This window comes from Giraffa tippelskirchi, chromosome 8 (assembly GCF_054371585.1).
Source record: "Giraffa tippelskirchi isolate mGirTip1 chromosome 8, T2T-mGirTip1v1.2.pri, whole genome shotgun sequence".
Lineage (NCBI taxonomy): Eukaryota > Metazoa > Chordata > Mammalia > Artiodactyla > Giraffidae > Giraffa > Giraffa tippelskirchi.
In genome coordinates this window covers 145937701-145960933 of record NC_137282.1, presented here as the reverse complement: position 1 = coordinate 145960933, position 23233 = coordinate 145937701, and the positions used below count along the sequence as shown (strand labels likewise).

The following is a 23233-nucleotide window of genomic DNA, read 5'->3' as shown; positions in this document are numbered from 1 at the left end:
CCATATGCTGCAGAGCAGCTATAAGCCCACGCACCACAACGATTGAGCCTGTGCTCTAGAGCCTGGGAACTGCAACTACTAAGTCCACATGCCGTAACTCCCCATGCCCTAGAGTCCGTGCTCTACAACCAGAGTCCACCTCAACGGGAAGTCTGTGTGCCACAACTTGAGAGTAGTCCCCATTTGCTGCAGCTAGAGAAAAGCCAGCACATCAGCCAAGACCCAGCACAGCCACAATAAATAAATAAAATTAAAAATCAAACATATAAAAATAGTATTAAAATATCTATAAAATATGACCAATCCCCTTGAGTATAGTCAAGAGAATGCAGGTAGGGAAAAAAATGAAGTTTAATTAAAATTAAGATTTCGCATCAGAATCTCTGCTACATATATATATGTTTCCCTCTTCCTCTCTCCCTCCCTTAAATTTCCATCTACTTCATTAAATAAGCAAAGTTTAATCTTTACATAAAAGAAAGAAGAAAATTTAAATTTAAACATCAAATCACTGTTAGCATTGTTTTGTCAACATTCCATCTTTGCTGTGTGATAGTCACTATCGTTGGAGGCTTCATCTCTAAGGCAATGATATTGGGAGGAAACTAGGGGAAATTCTGTAGCCTAAGTGTTGTTTAAGCCGTTTCACAGAGATGCTTGTAATGGCATTTCCCTTCAGGAAATTGTTTTGTGTTGTGGCCTTCAGGAACCCTGGCTGTTCTCTAAAACCAAGTTAGTTTTTTTTTTTTTTTTTTACATTAAATTAAATCATTAGGGTGAGTTAGAACAAATTTAGAAGATGTTTACTTGAGAACATAGATGAGTGAAAAACATAAGGAAAGTGAACCATCCTCAGATTTCAGAGAAAGGAAAAGCTCATTTAATTTGGGATATCAAAAAAATAATGTTTGATTTGTGTCTGTTTTGATTTGTTTGGGCTTCTCTGGGGGCTCAGACAGTAAAGAATCTGCCTGTAATGCAGGAGACTCAGGTTTCATCCCTGGATCTAGAAGATATCCTGAAGAAGGGAATGACTGCCCACTCCAGTATTCTTGCCTGGAGAATTCCTTGGACAGAGGAATCCGGGTGGGCTACAGTCCATGGGGTCACAAAGAGTCAGATGCGATGAGCAACTAACACTTTCACACTTTTTCCTCTTTGTTTTGAGAGGTTGGCTGCTGTTGGTGGTGGGCCCCAGGGAGAGTTCTATGGGGGAAATGGCAGAGGTTGGAGACCTGAGGCAGATGCGAGGGCAGGTGCAGCTGCAACTTTGCTTGCCTTAGGAGGACAGCAACCAGCCTCTTGCAGTTATAATTGGGAGACTGCAAATACCACTGTGAGACAAAGATCAAGCCGCCTGGAGAGGGCCCAAATAAAAGCCTCTGGGATTGGCAGTAGGGAGCTAGTGAGGGCTTTTCAACTTTAGAATAAAATGACAGCTACTTTTTGGGGAGAGTCAGCCTTGTAGCACTGCTTTATGAGCCTGGGGGAAGAGGGTCCCAAAATGGAACTGAAAGGTGTCAGATTGCCTGAATGTTTTGCGGGGCGAGACTCTAGGCAGATTAATGTACTTCTCCATGCCTCAGTGTCTTCCTCTGTAAAATGGGAATAATGATACTCATGAAATTTTGTGAGGATTAAATTAACTCCTGTTGACTGTTTAACAAATGCTCCACAAAGCTTAGCTGTATAGCCTGCTGTTGTCTTTACCCAGAAGCACCAGGATGAAAACCTCCATGTTGGGAAGGAAATGGGTGACATTTGTAGGGAGATTCTTTGATGTTTATGAATTTTTAAATTATTTTATGTTTGTGTATAAGTTGATTGCATTTCTTTAATTTGATTTTTTGTTGTTAAATGTGGCCAATAACACCCTTTTTTAGATAAGACAACAGTAACCTCCTAACATGATTTTCTTCTCAGGCTTTCAGCATATTGGATTATTCTTTCATATACATGACAGTTTGAAAGTTGGCTGGGTATTAGTGTCAGTAAGTTAGGACAGTGTGTCTTTACTACCATGATAGAAATGATATTGCAAATCCCTCTTCAAGTCAAAAGCTGGTTAAGTTTGAAAAGGAAAAGGAAAGTGAAAGTCACTCAGTTGTGTCCGACTTTTTGTGACCCCATGGACCATACAGTCCATGCAATTCTCCAGGCAAGAATACTGGAGTGGGTAGCCTTTCCCTTCTCCAGGGGATCTTCCCAACCCGGAGATCAAACCCAGGTCTCCCATATTGCAGGAGGATTCTTTACCAGCTGAGACACAAGGGAAGCCTGAGAATACCAGAGTGGGTAGCCTTTCCCTCCTCCAGCGGATCTTCCCAACCCAGGAATCGGACTAGGGTTTCCTGCATTGCAGGCAGATTCTTTACCAACTGAGCTATCAGGGAAGCCCTAAGTTTGAAAAGATGAGGTTATTGTGAAGAGAAGTGGCAAAATGGGAGTTAACGGGTCAACAATGGAAAGGTGCTTTACAGACTCGGGCAGTTTCTATACTTTTCTAAAGAAATAGGTACCCCTTTGGGGTGTGGTTTGCATCAATAAAACATGTCCTCTTCTGCAGACAGCTGCATGTTGTATAGGGTGAGCGCTGGAAGTAAATTTTTGATAAACCAATTAATTTGACTGGATTAAAATAATTTGCAGATTTTTTTCCATGTAAACAATGTTAAGTGTGAGGTTTGCATAGAGAACAGGCATGCTTGTCACTGAGTTCACTGTTCTTGCTGCATGAACTATTTTCTGACTCTTGTGTAAATTAAATGCACATTATCCCTGGTGGCTCAGATGGTAAAGAATTCACCTGCAATACAGGAGACCTGGGTTTGATCCCTGGGTCAGGAAGATCCCCTGGAGAAGGGAATGGCTACCCACTCCAGTGTTCTTGCCTGGAGAGTTCCACCGGACAGAGGAGCCTGGTGGTCTACAGTCCACGGGGTCGCAAAGAGTCGGACACGACTGAGTGACTAAGCACACGTGACGTAAATGTAGTTGGTTCAGCTGCGCGGTGCCACCCGGCAGGGTGTATTAATACATACCTGTTTGCTAGGATTTTGGTTTACGTGTTATGACATTTATTCTGACAGCAATTGCATGTCTGTCTTTCTGTCTGACATGTATGCTGTGTGTGTGTGTGAGAGAGAGAGAGCATATGTGAGCGAATGCCTTGTGGTGCACACACAGATGGCTCTTTGCTGTTACTTTGCTGCAGGCAGAACTCATGTGGGGTAGATTTTTCCTTCCCTCATTTTCTGTGTCTCGTGTTAGATACGAAAGAAACAGTTGCTGCCTTCTGGATGTTTAGTTCTTAAGAGTTTATCTCTTGTGTAAATAAATACACCTGTTTCATGAGACTCTTTTTACTCCCTGATACCTAATTTTTTTTTTTTTTTTCCTTTCTGAAAAAAAGAAAAATGAGAACTGTTACAGAAGGAGAGCTACTTGGAAGAGCTCAGACAGATACTTTGGAAGGGTGGTTTTAAAGGTGAGGGAAAATGCCAGGTGTAGCCTCCTCAAGCAGGAAGCCTTTCACACGGACGTCTACACTGGCTGCTTCCCTCACCCTCCAGGTGATTTCTTCTGCCCCCAAGTGTGACTGTCTAGTGCTGTTTTGGGAATAAAATTAGACTCTGGTTTCTGAACGAGATTAGTTTATTTGCCACTATAATCCTAGGCTGCTATCTTCCTATTTCTAATCCTTCCAGCTTCCTGCCTTTTTTCGGTTTTTGACTAGCTTAATTTCATCCTGCTGTCATTGAAACAACATGCTCTACAGTTCAGCCAAAATAAAGCAAGATTTTAGAAGAGAAATGTGATCTCAGATAAAGCCAGACCTAAATCTAGTTTAGTGTGTGCATGGTTTACCTAATTCATCTGTGTAAATGCTTCTGCTTCCAACTGCTCCACTCCATCTTTGCATAATAGCTGGCTTTGCTTTCTTGTAGCCAGAAAATACCAGAATGATGATACTGAACCAGGGTGAACCATTCCAAATTGCCAGATTCTGTCATATCACTTTCATTATGAACATCTTCTTAAACCCACAGTTGCCCCCAAATTAAGAACTTTCAGAATGGTGGGGGTTAATTACAGGTGTGTTAAGGTGAAATAGAGAAAAATTAGGCTGCATTTAGGGGATGTCATAATTTACACAAGAATGTAAGGAATTACTGGCATTTGACTTCAGTTGGTTATATTTCCATATGCTTCAGTCATAAAGATTATAAAGAAGTAGGAGTATCTTTCAATGCTAGCAGAATGCTTGTACTTAAATGTTTGGGTAGGTAGTTGAGGTTTTCTCTAGGAGTAGAACGGGCCAACTAGGCAACTTGTCAGACTCCAGCACATTTTATCTGGAATATTCATTCATTCAGAAAATGGAAGTGACTGGGAACATTTTTCTCTACAAGGTGATTGGAATTCATAAGGGTGAGAATTATATGCATAGCCAGTATGCCTTTAACTCATTAAAGATTAAAATAATGTTCAACTAGCTTAAAAAAATTCAAATAATGTTTAGTTTGACTTCGTATGTTTATTTCACCACTTTGCACCCAGGGCCTGTCATGGTCCTGGGTGATTCTGACCTGCCAACAGCCTTCCTCACAGCCTATGAGCTCTTCCCTCCTCCCCACTTTACCCTTGATGGACAGACACATCCTTGACCTGTCATCTCCTGGCACAGCTTCTCATTTTGTCATCTCTCTTGAACTACCATTTCTAGTCTTTCACTTTCTCTCCCTTGGTACCCATACTTGGACTTTTGGGGGGCCTCCTGGCCGTGGATCCCTTGGCTTTTGCCCTCTTTCCACCTCCTTTCTACCTTCCCTTGCTTTCCTGTCCACCAAGCCCCACAGTGTCCATCACTTCAGCAGAGCCCTGCCAATATTCTCCACTCCTTCTGTCCCCACTGTATTCCTGGCTCGCCTGCCTGGAAAGCCTGCCTCGCTGCAGCAAGCATACTGCCTTGCCTCCACCCGCATTTGGATGGCTGGGAGGTGCAGGAGAAGATCCCACAGCTGTTCAACTTGCTGCCACCAGCAGTTCAGGACCTTCACTCTCCCTGGGCTCTTAACAGTCTCAGGAGGTTCTTTTTCACTTCTCAAGTTATTTACTCTCCTTATTTCCAAAGTTTGTCCCAGGCTTCTTCCCGACCCCTGTACATGTTTGTTTCCAGTACTGTCTGTTTATCTCACCCTCCTTGTGTAGTCTCTACATGGCTCCTCTCGTTGCCCGGAGAATAAAACCCCCACCCCTTCATCTGACCTCTGAGGTATCCCTGTGACCTGGTTCCCACTTAGCTCCCAGACTTCTCTGTCCCCTCCTCACTGTCGCACATTATTTGCTAACTGACTGGAACTGCGTTCAGTCTCTGGTAAGCACAAGCTCCCTGAGATTGTAGTTCAGAGGAAGAGAGAGCAGACGAAACAGCTCTTCCAGTGTGCAGTGCCCCGGTTCTTGATGGATGTTTGTACTACTGAAGGACAAAAGAGGAGACTTGTACTTTAGTTCCTTGAAAATAAGTAATTTATTTTTATACATAATCTCATAAATTATTATTATTAGATAATTTATTAAGCAGAACACACCAGTTTTTAACTACTCTAATAAAATTAATGTTTTGAAAGAACTAAATAACATGGAGAATATTTGCATTGTTAGATACCTTTAACTTATTATTACTTTCTATAGTTCTCCAGCTCCCTAGTCTCAAAAAAAGATGAAATTATATTTACCAAAATGAAAATGATACCCACTCTTTGTTTAAAAAAAAAAAAGGTGTATCACAAAATAAACTTCTAAGTGCAGTTCAGAAAACTTGATTTTGGAAATGTGTTGTTGTTGTCATTGTTGCCCTTACAGAAGAATCATGAAAAAAGTCTTCATGGAGCCATCTGAGCGACTGGCGAGCCTCCAAGCTCTGTGGGACAGCCAGACTGTAGCTGAGCAGGGCCCCTGTGGTGAGCGTGCCTTTTAAAACCAAAAAATAAATGGTTGGATGGATGCCCTTTTGCCAGGAAGCCAAGTCTATTCCTAGTGTGCTACCGTAAAGGTACAATTACTTTTAAGGTGTAATTAGCACCGCACAGACTTAGATTGGTGGACAAACGTCCTATATTTAAGCTGTATTGCATCCTGCTATGTACTTACTATAAAACACGGGGGAGAATCTCTGCTGTTTTCCCCAAACGGAAAGAATAATCAGCATTGTTAACTCCGGCCATATTTAAGCTTTTAAATTTTACCTTAAAAATCATTTGGTCGAAAACCTGTCACACTTCTGTTGTCTGATTCAGGTGGATTTTCTCAAATGTATGCCTGTGTTTGTGACTGGCTTGGATTCTCATACAGGGAAGAAGTACAATGGGTAAGTGTATCTGTATGCATGCATGCACACACACTGTCTCACACACCTGGAGAATATTCCAATATTTGGCTTATTTCCCCTCCCCCCCATTCATTGCTTGCTTAAAAATCTTCCTTCTTCAGATTACATAAAAATCTGCCTATGTCATTGTCTGATTCTCTTTGTATCTCTCTTGTCTCTCTGATCATTTGCGGGGACTATTTACGTAACTAAATTGTTTCAAATAGGATGTGGATACAATTTATCTGACACAAGACACCAGGGAATTGAATTTACAAGACTTCAGTCATCTTGACCACAGGTAAGCTACTTATTTTTTCTTTTTTCACTCCTGATTTTGCTTTCAGAGCTGACCTTGTCTGTCAGTACTTACCTGTGTTCATTATCTCCAGAGAATCCTTTCCTCAGGGGAATCAGGAGAACCTAAGAATATCTGAATTTTGCTTTTTCCTGTTTCCGATGTGTTCATCACTATAAAGAGTTTGGAATGGGGCTGCATGAGTGTACCTCAACTTATAAACTGTGGACACAATTTAATTCTTGGGTTCTCATGCCAGCCCACAAGTCTATTTAATCTACCCTGTATATAAATTCTAGTACTATTTTTCCTAATTACCATTTTTCTATGAGGAAACTTTATACTGAAATCCTAACAAATGACTTTTAGTTTAGAATTTCTTTCTGTAACCAGGATGGCTAGGCTTTATATGTATATATTGGTGGAAATCAATTTTCCAGTATCTACCTTAATCATAAGGTAGATATCAACTAATATCTGGTAATAAAACCGTGAAATGTGTTACAAGTTATTTGAGAGACTTTAGGTTTTAGGACGTTAACTTTAATATATTTAGAGCTGTGGCTTGTGCAATCAGACCTCAGAGAAGAACCCCAGAGAAGATCCCCTTTCTCTCTGCAGGGCAGACTCTGCAAAGTGATTTTGCTCCCTGACAAAGCTGAGAATCTGAGAATTGTAAACCTCCCCCTCCCCTCCTCAGGTCTTATCTGGTGATTTATCCCAACCTATCTCAATCTTCTCAACCCTAGAGATGGTGCTACATATTTTGTGTGTGTGTGTGTATGTGTGTGTGTGAGTCGCTCAGTTGTGTCCAACTCTTTACGACCCCATGGACTGTAGCCCACCAGGCTCCTCTGTCCATGGGATTCTCTAGGCAAGAATACTGCAGTGGGTTGCTATGGGCAGATATGATAGCCCCATTGCCAAGAATCCCAGCTAAAGAAATCTTTTCTCTCTGTTTGGAATGGATAGAGAAATCTGAGACTCTATCTGTATTTTTTATGCCAGTGGTCCCCAACCCTTTTGGCACCAGGGATCAGTTTTGTGGAAGACACCAGTTTACCTCCTGCTATATGGCCCAGTTACTAACAGGTCACTCCATGGCCCAGGAGTTGAGGACCCCTGTTTTATGTCATTTGGACAATTGGAATTGTAAAGAGGACAATTGCCTCTTCTTACTGCTAGCATCTAACCCCCAAAATACCAATGCAGATTATTTTGCCACTTACCTGGCAGGAAATCCAGAATTGTAGCAGGGTCCCCAAGAAGTTGTAGCCAACTGAATTGAGCAAAGAAGAAGTATACTGGGTGGATATGACTTGTCTCTGCACATCCTGAGCCTACAGAGGACAGTGAAGCAGGCTCAGTTGCATCTGTAGATAAGGCTGAAATGCCTGAAGCCCCCAGTTCTCAAGCTTGAATATGACTGTCTTTTTGTGGAATAGGCAGTTTTCTCCGGCTTAGATCCATTCTCCCTCTCCCTGTGTTTGTGGGAATGTCATACTCCCCATTTAGGCAAGGTGTTTTCTGTGTAGCTTATGAAAACGTGAACTGAGAAACAAAAAGGGAAGATATTTTACTCGGTATTTTTTCAATAAAAACAGAATAGAGCATATAGAATAAGATGAAAATAGGTATGCCTACAGTATCCAATCTCCAGTCCCAGGATCTCTTTATATTCAGTTGCACTTTTGTTTATGTGAGCTTTATCTTTTGTTACTTCTCATATTGAAAATTGAAACTAAAATAAAAAGGTTAGGTCCTTTAAAAATAACATGTTAGCATATAATTTTATGTTAAACCTATTTTATAAAAAAATGGGTTATAAAAGTAACTTTTCTGCTAACATAGACACCATTTTTATAAAAAAATAACTATATTCCATAACAAAAATCAGCAAGAAAGGTGGCATCCGTTTACCTTTTTGGCAGATGATTTTGATTTCTGATTTAACAGAAGGCAGCTGGGTTCTCATATCTGCTGCTGCATTCAGTCTGTTAGGAAATGTGTTTTGACTGAAGAATTAGGAAGAAAATCCAACCATATGCAGATGTGCAGTAAGGACGGAGTATTTTTAATCACCGTTTCACATGATTACTTGATGTTCTCTTTTGATGCTTTACCACAACTCAGCAAGTGTTGGAATCTGGAACCATTATCAGTGAACTTCACTCTTTTAGAAACTATTGGTTTACTGAGTTATGCATCACATGCAGATATTTCACTGTTGTACAATAGTGGGGAGAAACAAAGGCATTTTAAAACTATCACCACTGATCTTAATAAAAAAAAATCTTTAAGAATGGGAAACCTTGTCAAGCTCATAGTGGCAGATGAAAGTTTCCCAAAATTCAAATTTTTGCTTTATAGATATAATTTTACTATTGGAAAAAAAAGTGCTATCAGGTGATTTCCTTGCAGTGACTGGCTAACTTCTTATGTTTTAGAGAAAATATCCGCTAACTCCTAAGTCCAAATAACCATACTTTGTCGTTTTTTCCATGGTGTTCCATGAGAAAAGAGAGCTAGTTTTGCTAGTAACACTAACATTGAGTGTAAAGAAAATACTTTACATTGAGACAGTTATCACTTTGGAATATAGAGGAAGCAGGTTGTGTCAACTTCTGTTTTGTTGCAAAGAATATTTAAAAGGCATGTACTCAGGGGCTGAGATTTAATAAAAAGAGTACGTTTTACTTTTTCATTAAGGACATTTTTATAAATATTTATTTGACTGTACCAGGTCTTAGCTGTGGCACGTGGGATCTTTAGTTGTGGCATGTGGTATCTGGTTCTCTGACCAGGGATCAAACCTGGGCCCGTGCATTGGGAGTGTGGAGTCTTAGCCACTGGACCACTAGGGAAATCCCTCATCAAGGACATTCTTAAATGATATTAACCTTCATTTGTGTGGCAGTGAAGAATATAGTGACAACTAGCACAGCTTGATGCTACTGCCTTGGTTGTGCTAAGGCACCAGCTTTTTGCCACCGTTGTTTTTGCACCATCCATGCAATGTCAACATGTTGGAGTGGACACATTTGTTTTAGTATTAGTATGAAAATTTCTTTCAACTTGTGAACCTCCGAGTGAGTCATGAGGTTCCTGGGGTCCATGGACCATATTTGGAGAACATCCGGTCTGTAGGAATAAAAACATGTAGGGCAGCCCGAGGTGTTTCTGCAGCTTTCGTTTATTATACCCTTCATGATTTTTACCCTGTTAATAGATTATGCATAGCGTCAGTGCTAAACTTTCCAGTTAACCCCCTGTGCTTAATTTGGTGATTAAACTACATCTAACTGCTGTGCAGTGTGTGCTTGGTCACGTCCGACTCTCTGTGACCCCAAGAACTGTAGCCTGCCAGGCTCCTCTGTCCATGGAATTTTCCAGGCAAGAATACTGGAGTGGGTTGCCATTTCTTTCTCCAGAAACTGTATGTGGAGAAGCTACCAAATACAGTTACTTGAAATATGTAGAGTACTATCCAAATCAAGAATCTTTGTCAAAACTTAGACTTTTCCTATGAGTAGATTTTTCCTAATTCCTTAGCTGGAGAATTTTTATTTCACCACTAAATACTGCATTAATGGGGTGAATCTATAGAACTGCCCAGGTGGTACAGTGGTAAAGAATCTTCCTGGCAGTGCAGGAGGCACAAGAGATATGGGTTCCATCCCTGGGTTAGGAAGATCCCTTGCAGAAGTGCTCCTACGATGGAAGTTTCATGAGGGCTGGGCTCTCTCTGTCTTGTTCACAATGTATGACGTGATGCTCTGAAATCAAACCAGTGGCTCAGGGAGGATTTTCAATGGAAACTGAACTGCTCTTGGGGAGTAGATCAGAATCCTGAAAGGCTGAAGGGATTAATTTTTTAAAAGTCCATCGGATTACTCAAATACCTTCTTTCCCATACTCAAGTGGATCATTATTACTGCCATGGCATTCTTCAGCCAGTTTTGCTCAGTGTTACCTACTCCAATCCAGGGCTGAATCCTGTCTGGATTCCTGTACAGTTCTGTGTGTTTCTTTCAGTTCACCCACCCAGGTCATTCTTTTTGCACCCAGGAGTTTGTAGCTTCCTTTTTCTAGGACCAGCTTGGATCCAAAGTGGGAGGTCTGGTTGTTGTGTGTGGTACTGATGTTAATGCTGCAGATCTGGTAACAGGGAAACCAAACATGGTACTGGCAGCTTTATCATCTGGAACACAGGATGGAGGAAACAATAATCCCTATGTGACCCCATCACCACTCATAGGAGATGGATTTGGAAGAAGGTGTGGGTCTAGGGACGGGGCGGTGCCCTTGTCATTATTCTCATCACAGAGACCTTATTGATGTCCTCACCTGGGAGCTTCTCTTCTTCAGACATATGCCCAGTGTTTTGATACATGTTATATCACATGACTTATAGAGCCTCATGAACCAAGAAGAAGCATATGTATCATATTGAGGCTTCCTACGAGTCAGCATACTATCCATTCTTTTCACTGTAGACCAACCTCTCTGTTCCTGTGTATTCTCCTACCTTACCAGACCCCTTAGGGTCTTCCCAGGAGCTTCAAGGTAGATTTATAAGCAACTTGAATGCTATGGTTGATTAATGAATTAATTGATTCTAACTAAGGAACTATCAGAACTAAATGTGAACTTAATTTTTAGGGAAGAAACCAATGTAGAACTTCTTATACACCTAAGTACGCACGTGTGTATATGTATGTATGTACATTTCTGGGAAGGACAGTAAAATTTTGAAAGAGCTTGAAGGAATTTCCCATTTTAAAAGTATTCTTGTGTGTTATATGCAATTAAAAAAATTAAAAATCACAAAAGAAACAAGACTTTACTGGCCGTATCATGGGTAGAATTTGATCTAGAGCATTAAGATATCTAAAGAAAGAATGTCTCAATTTGATGTAAGCTGGTCAGTCATGGGGATTCACTGATAGCTCAGTTGGTAAAGAATCTGCCTGCAATGCAGGAGACCCTGGTTCGATTCCTGGGTCAAGAAGATCTGCTGGAGAATGGGTGGGCTACCCACTCCAGTATTCTTGGGCTTCCCTTTTGGGTCAGCTCGTAAAGAATCCGCCTGCAATGTGTGATAACTGGGTTCAATCTCTGGGTTGGGAAGATTCCCTGGAGAAGGGAATGGCTACCCACTCCAGTATTCTGGCCTGGAGAATCCCATGGGCTTTATAGTGCATGGGGTCGCAAAGACCCAGACATGGGTCTGTCATGATGGTTAGTCATGAAAGCCTTTACAGGAAAAAGTCATGAAGTCACTTTTGGCAATTTCCATCCAAGCGTTGCCTAGGAGAAAAGGACACTAAGCCAATAGACTTCCAGTATATTGACTCCTTTGTTGATAAACCTATTCCTATTTTAAGATGAATTCATCAGCTATTTGAGTCTAATACCATTAAAATTTGGATTCATCTAAAAAAAAAAAAATGTAGGACCAGAGACCCTATTGTTGCTGAATAAGCATTCAAGTGTGAGGATGACAGTGGATCATGCCAGATCCAGCTGGTTAGTCTCTGGAGAAGAATAGGAATTAGAAAGTGCTTGGAAAAGTCCATTCAGTTATTATTCATAGCTTCCAAAATTTTATTTAAGCACTTTCTTAAAATTTGTTCTAGTTTAGGTTATCAATGGGCCAAAAAGATGCATAGATTGAAGAAGGCTTTGTTACACATTTCTCATGGATGCTGTCAACAGTCTGTGAGCTGACACGTTAAAAATGTAATTACACTGTAATTTGGAGCGGCAGGGAATGATGAGGGTAGAGGTAGTGTTGCTGAGGAGAAGAGAATATATAGCTTTAACTACATCGATTTTTCTTGTTCTCTGAAGATTTTGCAGAGGAGCTAATCTTCTCCATCCTCTAAAGACTCAGTGACATGCATCATTGAGCTTAAACTTGGCTCATGAGAGCCCAGCCAGCAGCTCATCCCTTTCAGACTCATGTTTTTGTGTTGTCATATTTCTTACTCATCAAGGTGACATTCACGCGCCTGAGACTTTCACGGAAGAGTTTGGATTAATGTTTGGCAAGGTTGTCCTGAGACACTGGTTTAATTCTTTCCTAATCTAAGCTCCTTGTCTTTATTCCTGTTCTCATTTAAAAAAGGAAGAAATGCTGTTTGGAGTGTGGAATCAGGTGTGAAGAGCCTTAGCTTCTGTTTCCATTCTTAAATTTCTATAAATAATCCTGAAAAACAGTGGACTCCAGCCTGGGTCAGATGGACTGTGTGGGAACACAGTTGATGATATATAGAGGAGTGTGGAGAAAGCATATTTTATGCTTATTTTGTTCTTATCTGTTTTGTGCGTGTGCATGTATTTTTTTTAACTGAGCCCCCTAGTTGGCTCAGTGGATAAAGAACCTGCTTGCAAAGCAGGAGACACAGGAGATGCGGGTTCAATCTCTGGGATGGAAAGATCCCGTGGAGGAGGAAATGGCAACCCACTCCCGTATTCTTGCCTGGAGAATCCCACGGATAGAGGAGCATGGCAGGCTACAGTTCATAGGGTTGCAAAGAGTCAGACGTGACTGAAGTGACTGAGCACACACACATGCACTAATATATTAGTACAGTAGTGCATGTATATAATTTATAGATAAACACACAGATTTGGGGGAGATGTGTGCTCAAAATATTGAGTTGGCCAAAAAGTTTTTCGGTTTTTCTTACAGAAAAACCCAAACAAAGTTGTTGGTCAACCTGATACCTTCCAGTTAGGAGTGCTGCTGCTAAGTCGCTTCAGTCGTGTCCGACTCTGTGCGACCCCATAGACAGCAGCCCACCAGGCTCCCCTGTCGCTGGGAATGGTCATAAAATTTAGACTACTCGTTTAGGCCTCTGGCATTGTCCTCATCTATAAAGTGTCTCACATTGCACGTCCTTCACAGAGTCAGTGAGTGGTCCAACTTATCATTTAATAATCTATAGGACAATAGAGTATCAGGCAGGATTGGTGTTCCATGACATTTACAATTTTTTAAAGCTCTTCAACTCCCAGTTTCCAACCAGATATAAAGGAGAAGAGTCTAAATTATCCCCAGAAAGGCTATCAGATGAATATATCAGGAAAATATGGCTGTAGTTCTGAGTTTTACCAGCCTTTCTGGAAGAGAGCATATTTCACTGTGTGCACACAGCAAGCAGGAGAGTGGCCAGACTCCTGCTTTTAAACATTTGTAAGATTTCCTGGGGGGAGCTCTTCCATTCTGCAGTGCGTGGATGCACTACAGATGATCACGATGTTGTTCACTGGATTTTTACTCTCTATCTTTGTGCTTTTCTCACATCTATTTTGGGGTTTGCTGGACATCTTTCAAATTTGTTCGTTGAGGTTCTCCTGGACTTTTCACGCTATTTAAAAGTCACAGTGTTTTTACAGTTTCAGTGAGGAGGGGCAGGCAGGGCTGAAGATAGACTAAGGAAGGAAATCTGGCCCCAAAATAGTAACTGGAAAAATTAAGTTCTTATGAAGTCATATAGATCAGAAAGATTAGAAATTCTAATTCAACAGATTATCTAGAATCGAGAGTTGCAAAGAAATTTGGCAAGTGATTTAGACTCTGAATTGCTTGCCAGCTTCTTTGTTTTTGCATTTTAATTTCTTTTAGTAGCCCTCAAATATGAGTTTATTTTTGATGTCCAGAGGAGCAAGAACACAGTCTTTTTGAGACATCATCTCAGAATATATTTTGGGATCGGCTTTCAAATTAGAAACTAAGTGGTTGTCCAAATGTGATGAAAGGGGTTTGGAATTTTTGATCTGGAAACCCCTGGATATACCACCCTGGATTCCCCTGTAGAGTAGATTGAAGACTCTCGACAGTGTGGAAAGTAGCTGACTTATTAGTGAGATGATAGCACAATGGTTAAGATAACCAGGTCATAGGTCACACTGCCTTGAATCCTGTCTCTTTCCAGACTAAACTTTGTGACCAGCTCTCTAACCTCTTTGTGTCTTGGGAGAGGAGGGTGGGTCTCCATCTGTGAAATGGTATTAATGACAGTACCTCCCTCCTGGGGTTATTGTGAAGGCTACATGGATTAATGTATGTACATGCTAATACATAAAAATGTTTAAATGAATGCTTGCTATTTTTATTTCCTAAAAGACTTGCCCTGTTTTTAAGTATGCAACTATATAAAGTGACTAGTTTTCTTAACTGAAAGGAAAAGGTGTAGAGCTACAAAACCCTACATTACGGAAAATCTTTGATGTTCAGAGACTGTTTTATGGTCTTTCCTGTGTTGCTTCTGTCTTGTTAGTTGTATGCTGTTATTTTCTTCTAGAAAGATATAAGTGAAAAACTTGGTTCTTTTGAGTTTTAAGGGAAAGTTTGGATAATTTGAGGTGTCAACTGAGATGAGAAGTAAGAACCCCAACTTTTATTATCAACCCCAGCTAGTAGCTGGGTTGACAACACCACTACACCAACTCTATATGTAGTACATTTACATCAGGAAAAAGTTAGGGTGTAGGAGCTGTCTTGTCTCCGTTCAGCAGAGTATTAAGAAACAGTTCAGGCCCATGACCCCAAAGGATATTCACACTGGATCTTCCTTTTCAGTGTTTGCAGTCTTAAAATGTTTTTGCTCCCACTTTAAGAAGGGTCACATGAGATCATACATGAAAACACTGTTGCCAGGTTGCCAGTACTCATCAGAGGCTTCCCTCAACTGCTGTAACTCTTCAAGGCTAACTTCAGATCGAAAGCCACATGGTAATGAAGAGTCTCTTAGGAGGTCAAAGCAAAACGTAGTGGGATACACAATAAAAGGCATGAACTGATGGTAAAAAGCTGTTAACTGCTTTCCCCCATGAGAAAATCAGTCAAGAAGACCAGCCCAGGTGTGTGGAAAACTTTCTACGTTATGTAATATAATCAGTACATTATATAATATTATCACTATGTAGTAATAAGCACTGCTTAGTGAAAACATAGGAAAGGATTGGTCCTGAGCAACACAGATGCTGTCAGGGAAATCCAGGGAGTTCTCTGCAGTGCGGTGATAACAGTACAACATGTGAATGCAAATTGAGTCTTTATCCAAGATTTGCTTCTGTGCTCACTTATAACTGTGCTCTAAGAAAGCCATCCTGGAAAATGAACTCTCAGAAATGAAATTAGTTACATCACATCTTGTGTATTTTCTGTTTAAGTGGGACCTAATCAGAGGGTGAGGGAGACAGACACAGGGAGAGTGGGCTGGCGGCCGTCACAGGATTACCTTGTCTAACCTGGTGTCACACGGTGACACTGCTGGACATCTCCATCTGTGTTGGTTCCAGTTTTTGACAATTATGAATATAGCTGTTATGAATAATAATATATATATTTTTATATAAGTAAAAGTTTTTATTTCTCTTGGGTGAATACCCAGGATTGAGATTGCTGAATCATGGTGTGTCTTATTTTTGTCGTTCAGTCACTAAGTCATGTGCGACTCTTTGTGACCCCATGGACAGGTGGTTCTGTGGTAAAGAATCCACGTGCCCATGCAGGAGATGCGAGTTCGTTCCCTGGGTCTGGAAGATCCCCTGGACAAGGAAATGGCAACCCAGTCCAGTATTCTTGCCTGAGAAATCCCATGGATACAGGAGCCTGTTGGGTTACAGTCTGTGGGGTCGCAGAAGAGTTGGACACGACTTAGTGACTAAACAACAATGGTAAAAGTGCACATAAAACTTCATAATAAGACACTGTCAAACTGTTGTCCACCTTGAGCGTGCCATTTGCTTTCCCAACAGCAGTGGATGAGGTTTCATTTGCTCTGCACCCCGGTTAGCACTTAATATTGTCACTTCTTTTTAAAAAAAGCAATTCAGTAGGTTTCCAGTGGGATCTTATTTTGGCTTTAAATTGCATTTCTCTCATGGCTGATAATTTTGAGCATCTTTCGTGTGCTTATTTACCCTCAGTGTATCTTGCTTGATGAAGTATCTGTTTCGATCTTTCTGCTCATTTAAAACACTTGAGTTGTTTCTCGTTATTGACTTCTGAGAATTCTTTATACATTTTGAGCACCAAGTCCTTTGTCAGAAATGAGATTTGCAAATACTTTCTCCCAGAATATGGTCGTCTTACCTTTCTCTTAATAGCATCTATTACAGAGTAAAAGTTTTTGATTTTGATAAAGTCCAGTTGATTTATTTTTTTCTTTTATGGATCATACTTTTGGTGTCAGATCTAAAAACTCTTCGATTAAGTCATACTTTGCTCTTTTGACCATCTCTTCTGGGATGGTAATGTATTTCTCATCTAGAAGGCTCACTCACTTCCTATAAGGATTTTTCCTGACTGAAGTCTTTTCATAATTGTCTCTCTTATTTGCACCGTAGTGCTGCATATTCACCCTATAGCAGAGGGGTTATTTCACTCTATTATAGTTGCTTTTATTTTTGCTAAGCTGTGCTAGTTGGTGAGTATCACCAGGGGAGGGACCATCTTGCTGTGTTCATTGTTGCCTCAGTCCAGTGATTCATGCACAGTGAGTGGCACTCACTGAACAAATGAATGGAGTTGCTCGGCATTTTCGGGTTCCTGTGCCTTTGCACGTTGTTGTTGTTATTGTTTAGGCACTCAGTCCTGTCCGATTCTTGCGACCCCAAGGACCGTAGCCCCCCAGGATCCTCTTTCCACGGGGTTTTCCAGGCAAGAATGGTGGAGTGGGTTGCCACTTCCTTCTCCCAGGGTTCTTCCTGACCCAGGGATTGAATCTGTGTCTCCTGCATTGGCAGGTGGATTCTTTATTGCTGAGCCACCTGGGAAGCCTGCCTTTGCGCATCCTGTTCCTAATTGCTTACAATACTCTATTTCCCTTTCCCTGACTGGTTGGCCCCTCCCTATCTCTCAAGCCTTGCAGACCCTTCCCCATTTGCTCCGGGCTGAAGTACTCATGTTCTCCGATGATCTTAGGGCACTTGGAACATGCTCGCTTTTTTCCGCGGTGCTGCAGATAGCTGAGGTCTTTCCACCACTGGAAGACAAAGAGTTGCCCATGCTCATCACTTAATGCTCAGAGCCTAATATCCCTACCCAGGACTTAGTAGTACTAAATAAATGTTTATTGAATGAATTACGATGCATATTTGTCTTTTTCTAATTTATTTTTGACATTAAAAAGCCTAGGCATTAACATAATTTAGAGAAACATCGTGGGCAGACCACGCCAACACGCATGAGTCCCATCATTTTTGTGGACAGTTTTTGCTGTAACAAAGTTTTATACTATCCACAGGACATAGTTTTATAATTCTTTTAGGTTATGAATATGGATCATTATAGACAAATTTGAAAATATAGTACAAAACTTGTGTTTGAAAAAATTCATGTTATCTTTAATGCTACCACCCAGGCAAGGTGTCTGTATAACATTTTGCTGTATTTTTTTCTGGGGGGAAAAGGTGTCTATATTTGTGAGCATTTTTGTCTATTATTTTATATATCATTTTTACCGATTACGCTCATTGACTCTGATCACACAAATATGCACCTGGAATGCTGTGTATTTTTTTAAAAATCAAGTCTTGTACTCCAAGCATTTCTGGTATTATTAAGAACTGGATTTGACTTTGAGTGTACAGAATAGTTTCAAGGTTTTTCCATGTCATATGTAGGATGATGCTGTCCTACCCTCTGCATTAATGTGAAACCTGATCCTGTTAATGATGTGCCCTTCGAGTCCTGAAAATGAATTCATTGTGACAGAAGCCAGCTGTACTTCAAATCTCATCAGGTGACAGAATACACAATAAAGAGGTTCTGAAGCGTAGTCTCTACTTGACATTAAATCCACAAAAGGAGATGCGTGAGAATGATTTGCCATCATTCCTGAATGATGAAGTAAGGGAGAGGACTCTCAGATAACATGGGCTTTGAGGGCCCAGAATTCACTCTGAGAGAAGCTACAACTGTCATTAGACATCAGGGAGAAATGCTGAGACTTGTTCTGAGCACTTGGTTGGTGGAGAGAGATGATAGAGTGGAGACCCTAAAACAACTATGGCAAGGGTAGTTCTTGTTTTTTTAATCTGAAACTTGTTTTTTTTTTTAATGTAAAACTTAGCAAGCTTAATAAAGAGGCTTTTTGCTGGAAAAGATGACATATAATTCCTTGGCTTTTTTTTTTTTTACCACCTGTGGATGCTCATTTCACCTTTTAAAGCAAATCTGATGAAACTGCACACACGGGCTTCAGAAGCTGGGTTTTGACTGTAATGGTGTCCAAAGGGACATACAGCTTCACTGTAGGTCTCTTAGCATCTGTTTCTTCATCTGTAAAATGCAAACAATAATACCTTTTAAGGTTGTTGTGAGATTTAAATGAGTTGGTGTATGTAAAATGCCTAGCATGGGGCCTGGCACTTTGAAGCTTGAAAAAATAGTGATTTTTCAGCTCTGTTTCCACCTTCTGCCTTTCATTTCTGTTTCAGTAAAAATTTGTGCATTTGCTACTTGTCATGCCCTGAGGCTAAAATTGATATGGCTTCCCTGTAGCCAAAAAGCTAAAGAAGACAGGGTGTGGCTTTCAAAGAACTTACAACCTGGGGTAATAAGGAATAGATGTTTAAACATCAAACTATCCTATAAGGCAGAATAAAATAAATGCTAAATAGAGGTGTAAATAATGTGCTGATTGTGGTGACCTGGGGAACTTATAGAGGAGAAGATTATGATATAGGCCTTGAAGGATACATGGATTTTCATAGCTGAACACAGCAGGAAAAGATAAATCTGATTGTGAAACTGCATGATATGTTTGAGTAGTGAAACTGTCTGCTTTTTGACTTGAGCGTGAGTGAGGGGCATGTTGTGTAGAGGTCAGGCTGGAATGATAGTGCGGTGGCTGATCTCTGATACGAATAGCTTCACTCCACGGCTGAAGAACCTGTATGAAGCGTAAGACAAAAAAGCAAAAAACCAAGCAACAAAAAAACACTCGGGCTGTCTCATGTGTGTAATCAGTACTAAGAACTGCAAGAAAGATACCAAATGGTTGTAGGATGCTTGCTAATAAGCATTGGGGATCCCATCTGATGTGACTTATAATAAGACTGGTACTGCCTATGCTTGCCATATAAACTCCTCTAGCCAGAGAGCATATGATATACTTGATGATTAAAGGGTTTATGAAGGAGCAATAGAAAGAAATAAGAGTTGTTAGTATAGAATTAGACATAAGATATCTCTTAGAGCAAGGAGGGTCTCTAAACAAACACTGCTACTAACCTCTTTTCCTTTGGAAATAGGAATCAGAGTCCATAGAGGTAATTTACCTTCAACTTTAAGGAGTTCTGTTTACATCATTCTGAAGATCTGTCCTAAAGTATGTAATTGTTGTTTAGGGGTCGAAATAGATTTAGCTGAATGTTGTGTTTGTAAATAATAGAGATTAACAAGTGAACTTGGATGTCGTGGATTAAAAATCAGACATCAATATGGCTATTGTAAGAGATGTTCATATATTTGGTTATTTCCGCTTCTAGGGACTTAATACCTATCATTGCTGCTCTGGAATACAATCAGTGGTTCACTAAGCTGTCCTCTAAGGATCTAAAACTGGTAAGTAATTGAAGATGTTGCTTAGCTTTGCTGAATTTCAAAAACCTGAAAATTTTAGAAAACAAAAAACAGACACTTGTTTTTCAGCCGTACTGGTGAGCTGAATACATGTTATTTCTTAGGGAGATATTTCCTATAAATGATCTGCAGAACATTTTACAAAGTGTGTAATGGGAGATGCTTCAGAAAAGTACTTCCTCATGTTTTCAGCTGCTTCAGGCAATTTTAGATGATGAACAGAAAGGCACATTTAGTGGAGCCTTCCGTATACCCTCATTCCACTGGCAAAAACTATTAAAGTTACATTTGCACAGCTGCAAATAGCAGATTTTATGTTCCTATCTTGCATTCCATCTCCACAAAGCTTCCCTCCCTGAAAATTTAGGAAAACATTACCAAGGTAGAGTTGGTCTGGAGTTATGATAGTTAACATTGATTTTCTAGATGAGGTTTTGGGCAGATTTGTATGTAAGCAAAATGAAATCAAAGTGAAATCTGTTAGTTTTTATAAGACATGGGGGAGCCAAAGTTTTGGTCTGTTTTGTTAGTAGAAATAAGATGCTCTGTTGGTTGGTTTTGTTTTGTTTTGTTTTGTTTTTTTGTCCCCACAATTTCAAAACAGCCATTTGGACAGAAGCTTATCCATGAGTTAGGTTTCTGTTGCTTCATTTGAGCACGGGAGATAATTTAGGTGTTTTAATGGAGACTCTTAACATTCAAGTCTCCAGCTTTCAGACGTCATAGAAACTGGGTTTGAGATTTTCTGAGTGATGGACATCTAGGTTGCTTTCATGTTCTGGCTGGTGTAAATAGTGCTGCAATGAACATTAGGGTACATGTATCTTTTTGAATTATGGTTTTCTCAGGGTGGCATATGCCCAGCAGTGGGATTGCTGGGTCAGATGGTAGTTTTATTCCTAGCTTTTAAAGGAATCTCCGTACTGTTCTCTGTAGTGACTGTATCAATTTACATTCCCACCAAGCGGTCCCCTTTCTCTATGTCCTCTCTAGCATTTATTGTTTGTAGATTTTTTGATGATGGCCATTGAGACTGGGGTGAGGTGATAGCTCACTGTAGTTTTGAAGTAATGGAGATGCAGATGTAAGGGTTTTGTGGATATAGTGGAGGGGGGGATGGAAAGAGAGGATGGGATGAGTTGAGAAACTAGCATTGACATATATACATTACCATGTGTACAATAGCTAGCTAGTGTGAAGCTGCCATATAACACAGGGAGCTCAGCCTGGGGCTCTGTGATGACCTAGAGGGGTGGGTTGGGGGTGGTGGTGGGATGAAGTCTCAGGAGAGAGGGGAGATATTTATGGTTATGACTGATTCGCATTGTTGTATGGCAGAAACCAACACAACGTTGTAAAGCAATTATCTTCCAATTAAAAATTTTGAAAAAAATTTAAAAAATTTCCAAGTGAAGAGATAGGATTTGGATCTGTTGAAAGTGGAAGGCTGAGATTTGCTGGTGGCCAGCCTGCTGAACTTGCCTGGGGTGTGAGTGGCTTAAGGCGTTATAGGTGTAAACTTGGGTGGAACTCATTTGGGGATTATTAAGAGCCAATGTGGTAGACAGTAAGAATGCAGTCTTGGAAACAGAAATCTGGGTTTCAGATTCGGACTCTTATTACAGGGCTGTGTGCCCTTAGATCCATTACTTGATCTTCCAGGGCCTCTATTTCCTGTATCCCTGTTACTGTGAGCTAATTGGAACTCATGTCTTATTCATCTCCATTCAGTGCTTATCAAAGTACTTGGCTCATAGTAGCTACTTAGTAAAAGCTGGTTTAATCAATAGATGTCAAATGACTTTTGTTGAATAAATGAATGGACACAGCAATGTAACTTACTTGCAGGTTATTGAGATGAGTAAATTTTACATATATATATATATATAGTGGCAGTGCTCAGTCGTGTCCGACTCTGTGACTCCATGGACTGTAGCTGGCCAGGCTTCTCTGTCCATGGGATTTTCCAGGCAAGAGTACTGGAGTGGGTTGCCATTTCCTTCTCCAGGGAAACTTCCTGGGATTGAACCTGTATTTCTTGCTTCTGCATTGGCAGGAAGATTCTTTACCTCTGTGCCACCTAGGAAGCCCAAGTAATTTATATGGAAGTTCTAACACAATGTCTAACTGTCAGCTGTTATTTTCATCCTCACAATCAGATTAGCAAAGAGGCTGAGAAGTGAACAAATGGGGGAGCATGAATTATGGAAACTGTATCAGCTAAACAGGAGGTTGTCTGAGATCAGTGATGATGGAAGTACGGATGGTGACCCCCAGGGAGTGAGTGAGCAGACAGCCGTGATGGGAGACCTGGGAACAGAAGCCTCTCATTTGCTGTTAGCAGGGATGGGGACCATTTGCAGGGCTGAGCCAACAGAGATTGCAGGTGTGTGAGGGGAGCCATTCGAGGAATGAGAAGTAGATTAGTCCAGGGATTGTGGGATCAGAGAGAACAATGCTTTGCTACCAAGTCAGTTTTCCTGGCTCATTCAGACATTCACCTAAGCCCATGATTTTCAAAATGGGGCACAAGAGAGCTCTGAGGAAGCTCTGGACATCCCTCTTTTGGAAGTTATCTCAAATCACTAGTATCAGGCCACTGGAGCTGCTGTTCTATCGTTACTCCTCCCAGGCAGCATCTCTTTTTTAAATGCCTTAAGTGTTTAGGAAAAAAAACACGCACATAATTATTTCGGTTTTGGCCAGACAAAGCGTGTAAGCGCTCATGTGCTTTTTGGGATGCCCTGGGATGGTGGGAAGTGGAGAGACAGGATTTGAGGATTATTGCCTTCTCTGATTTTCTACTAACAGATTTAAACGCAAAAATGAAATGTGTATATTTTTAATGCTTAGTATTTAAAAATGAGAAATGCTCTTTGGGATATCTCTCTGCAAGGTTTCAAAGAGATTAGCAATTTTCCCATGTTTGTTACCCAAAGTTAAAAAGAAATGATACTTTGCC

At 40.6% G+C, this 23233-nt stretch overlaps 1 protein-coding gene across 42 annotated transcripts in view; it reads left to right on the top strand.

Moving 5' to 3' along the window:
• CARMIL1 (capping protein regulator and myosin 1 linker 1) overlaps positions 1-23233 on the top strand; it is a 305081-nt gene that overhangs the window by 148549 nt on the left and 133299 nt on the right. For all 42 annotated transcript variants that reach the window (XM_081522077.1, XM_081522066.1, XM_081522068.1 and 39 more), the window contains 4 exons: positions 5866-5963; positions 6300-6370; positions 6598-6671; positions 20178-20253. In XM_081522077.1, coding sequence (XP_081378203.1) covers positions 5866-5963; positions 6300-6370; positions 6598-6671; positions 20178-20253 — 319 coding nt within the window. The remainder of the gene's footprint in view (positions 1-5865; positions 5964-6299; positions 6371-6597; positions 6672-20177; positions 20254-23233) is intronic.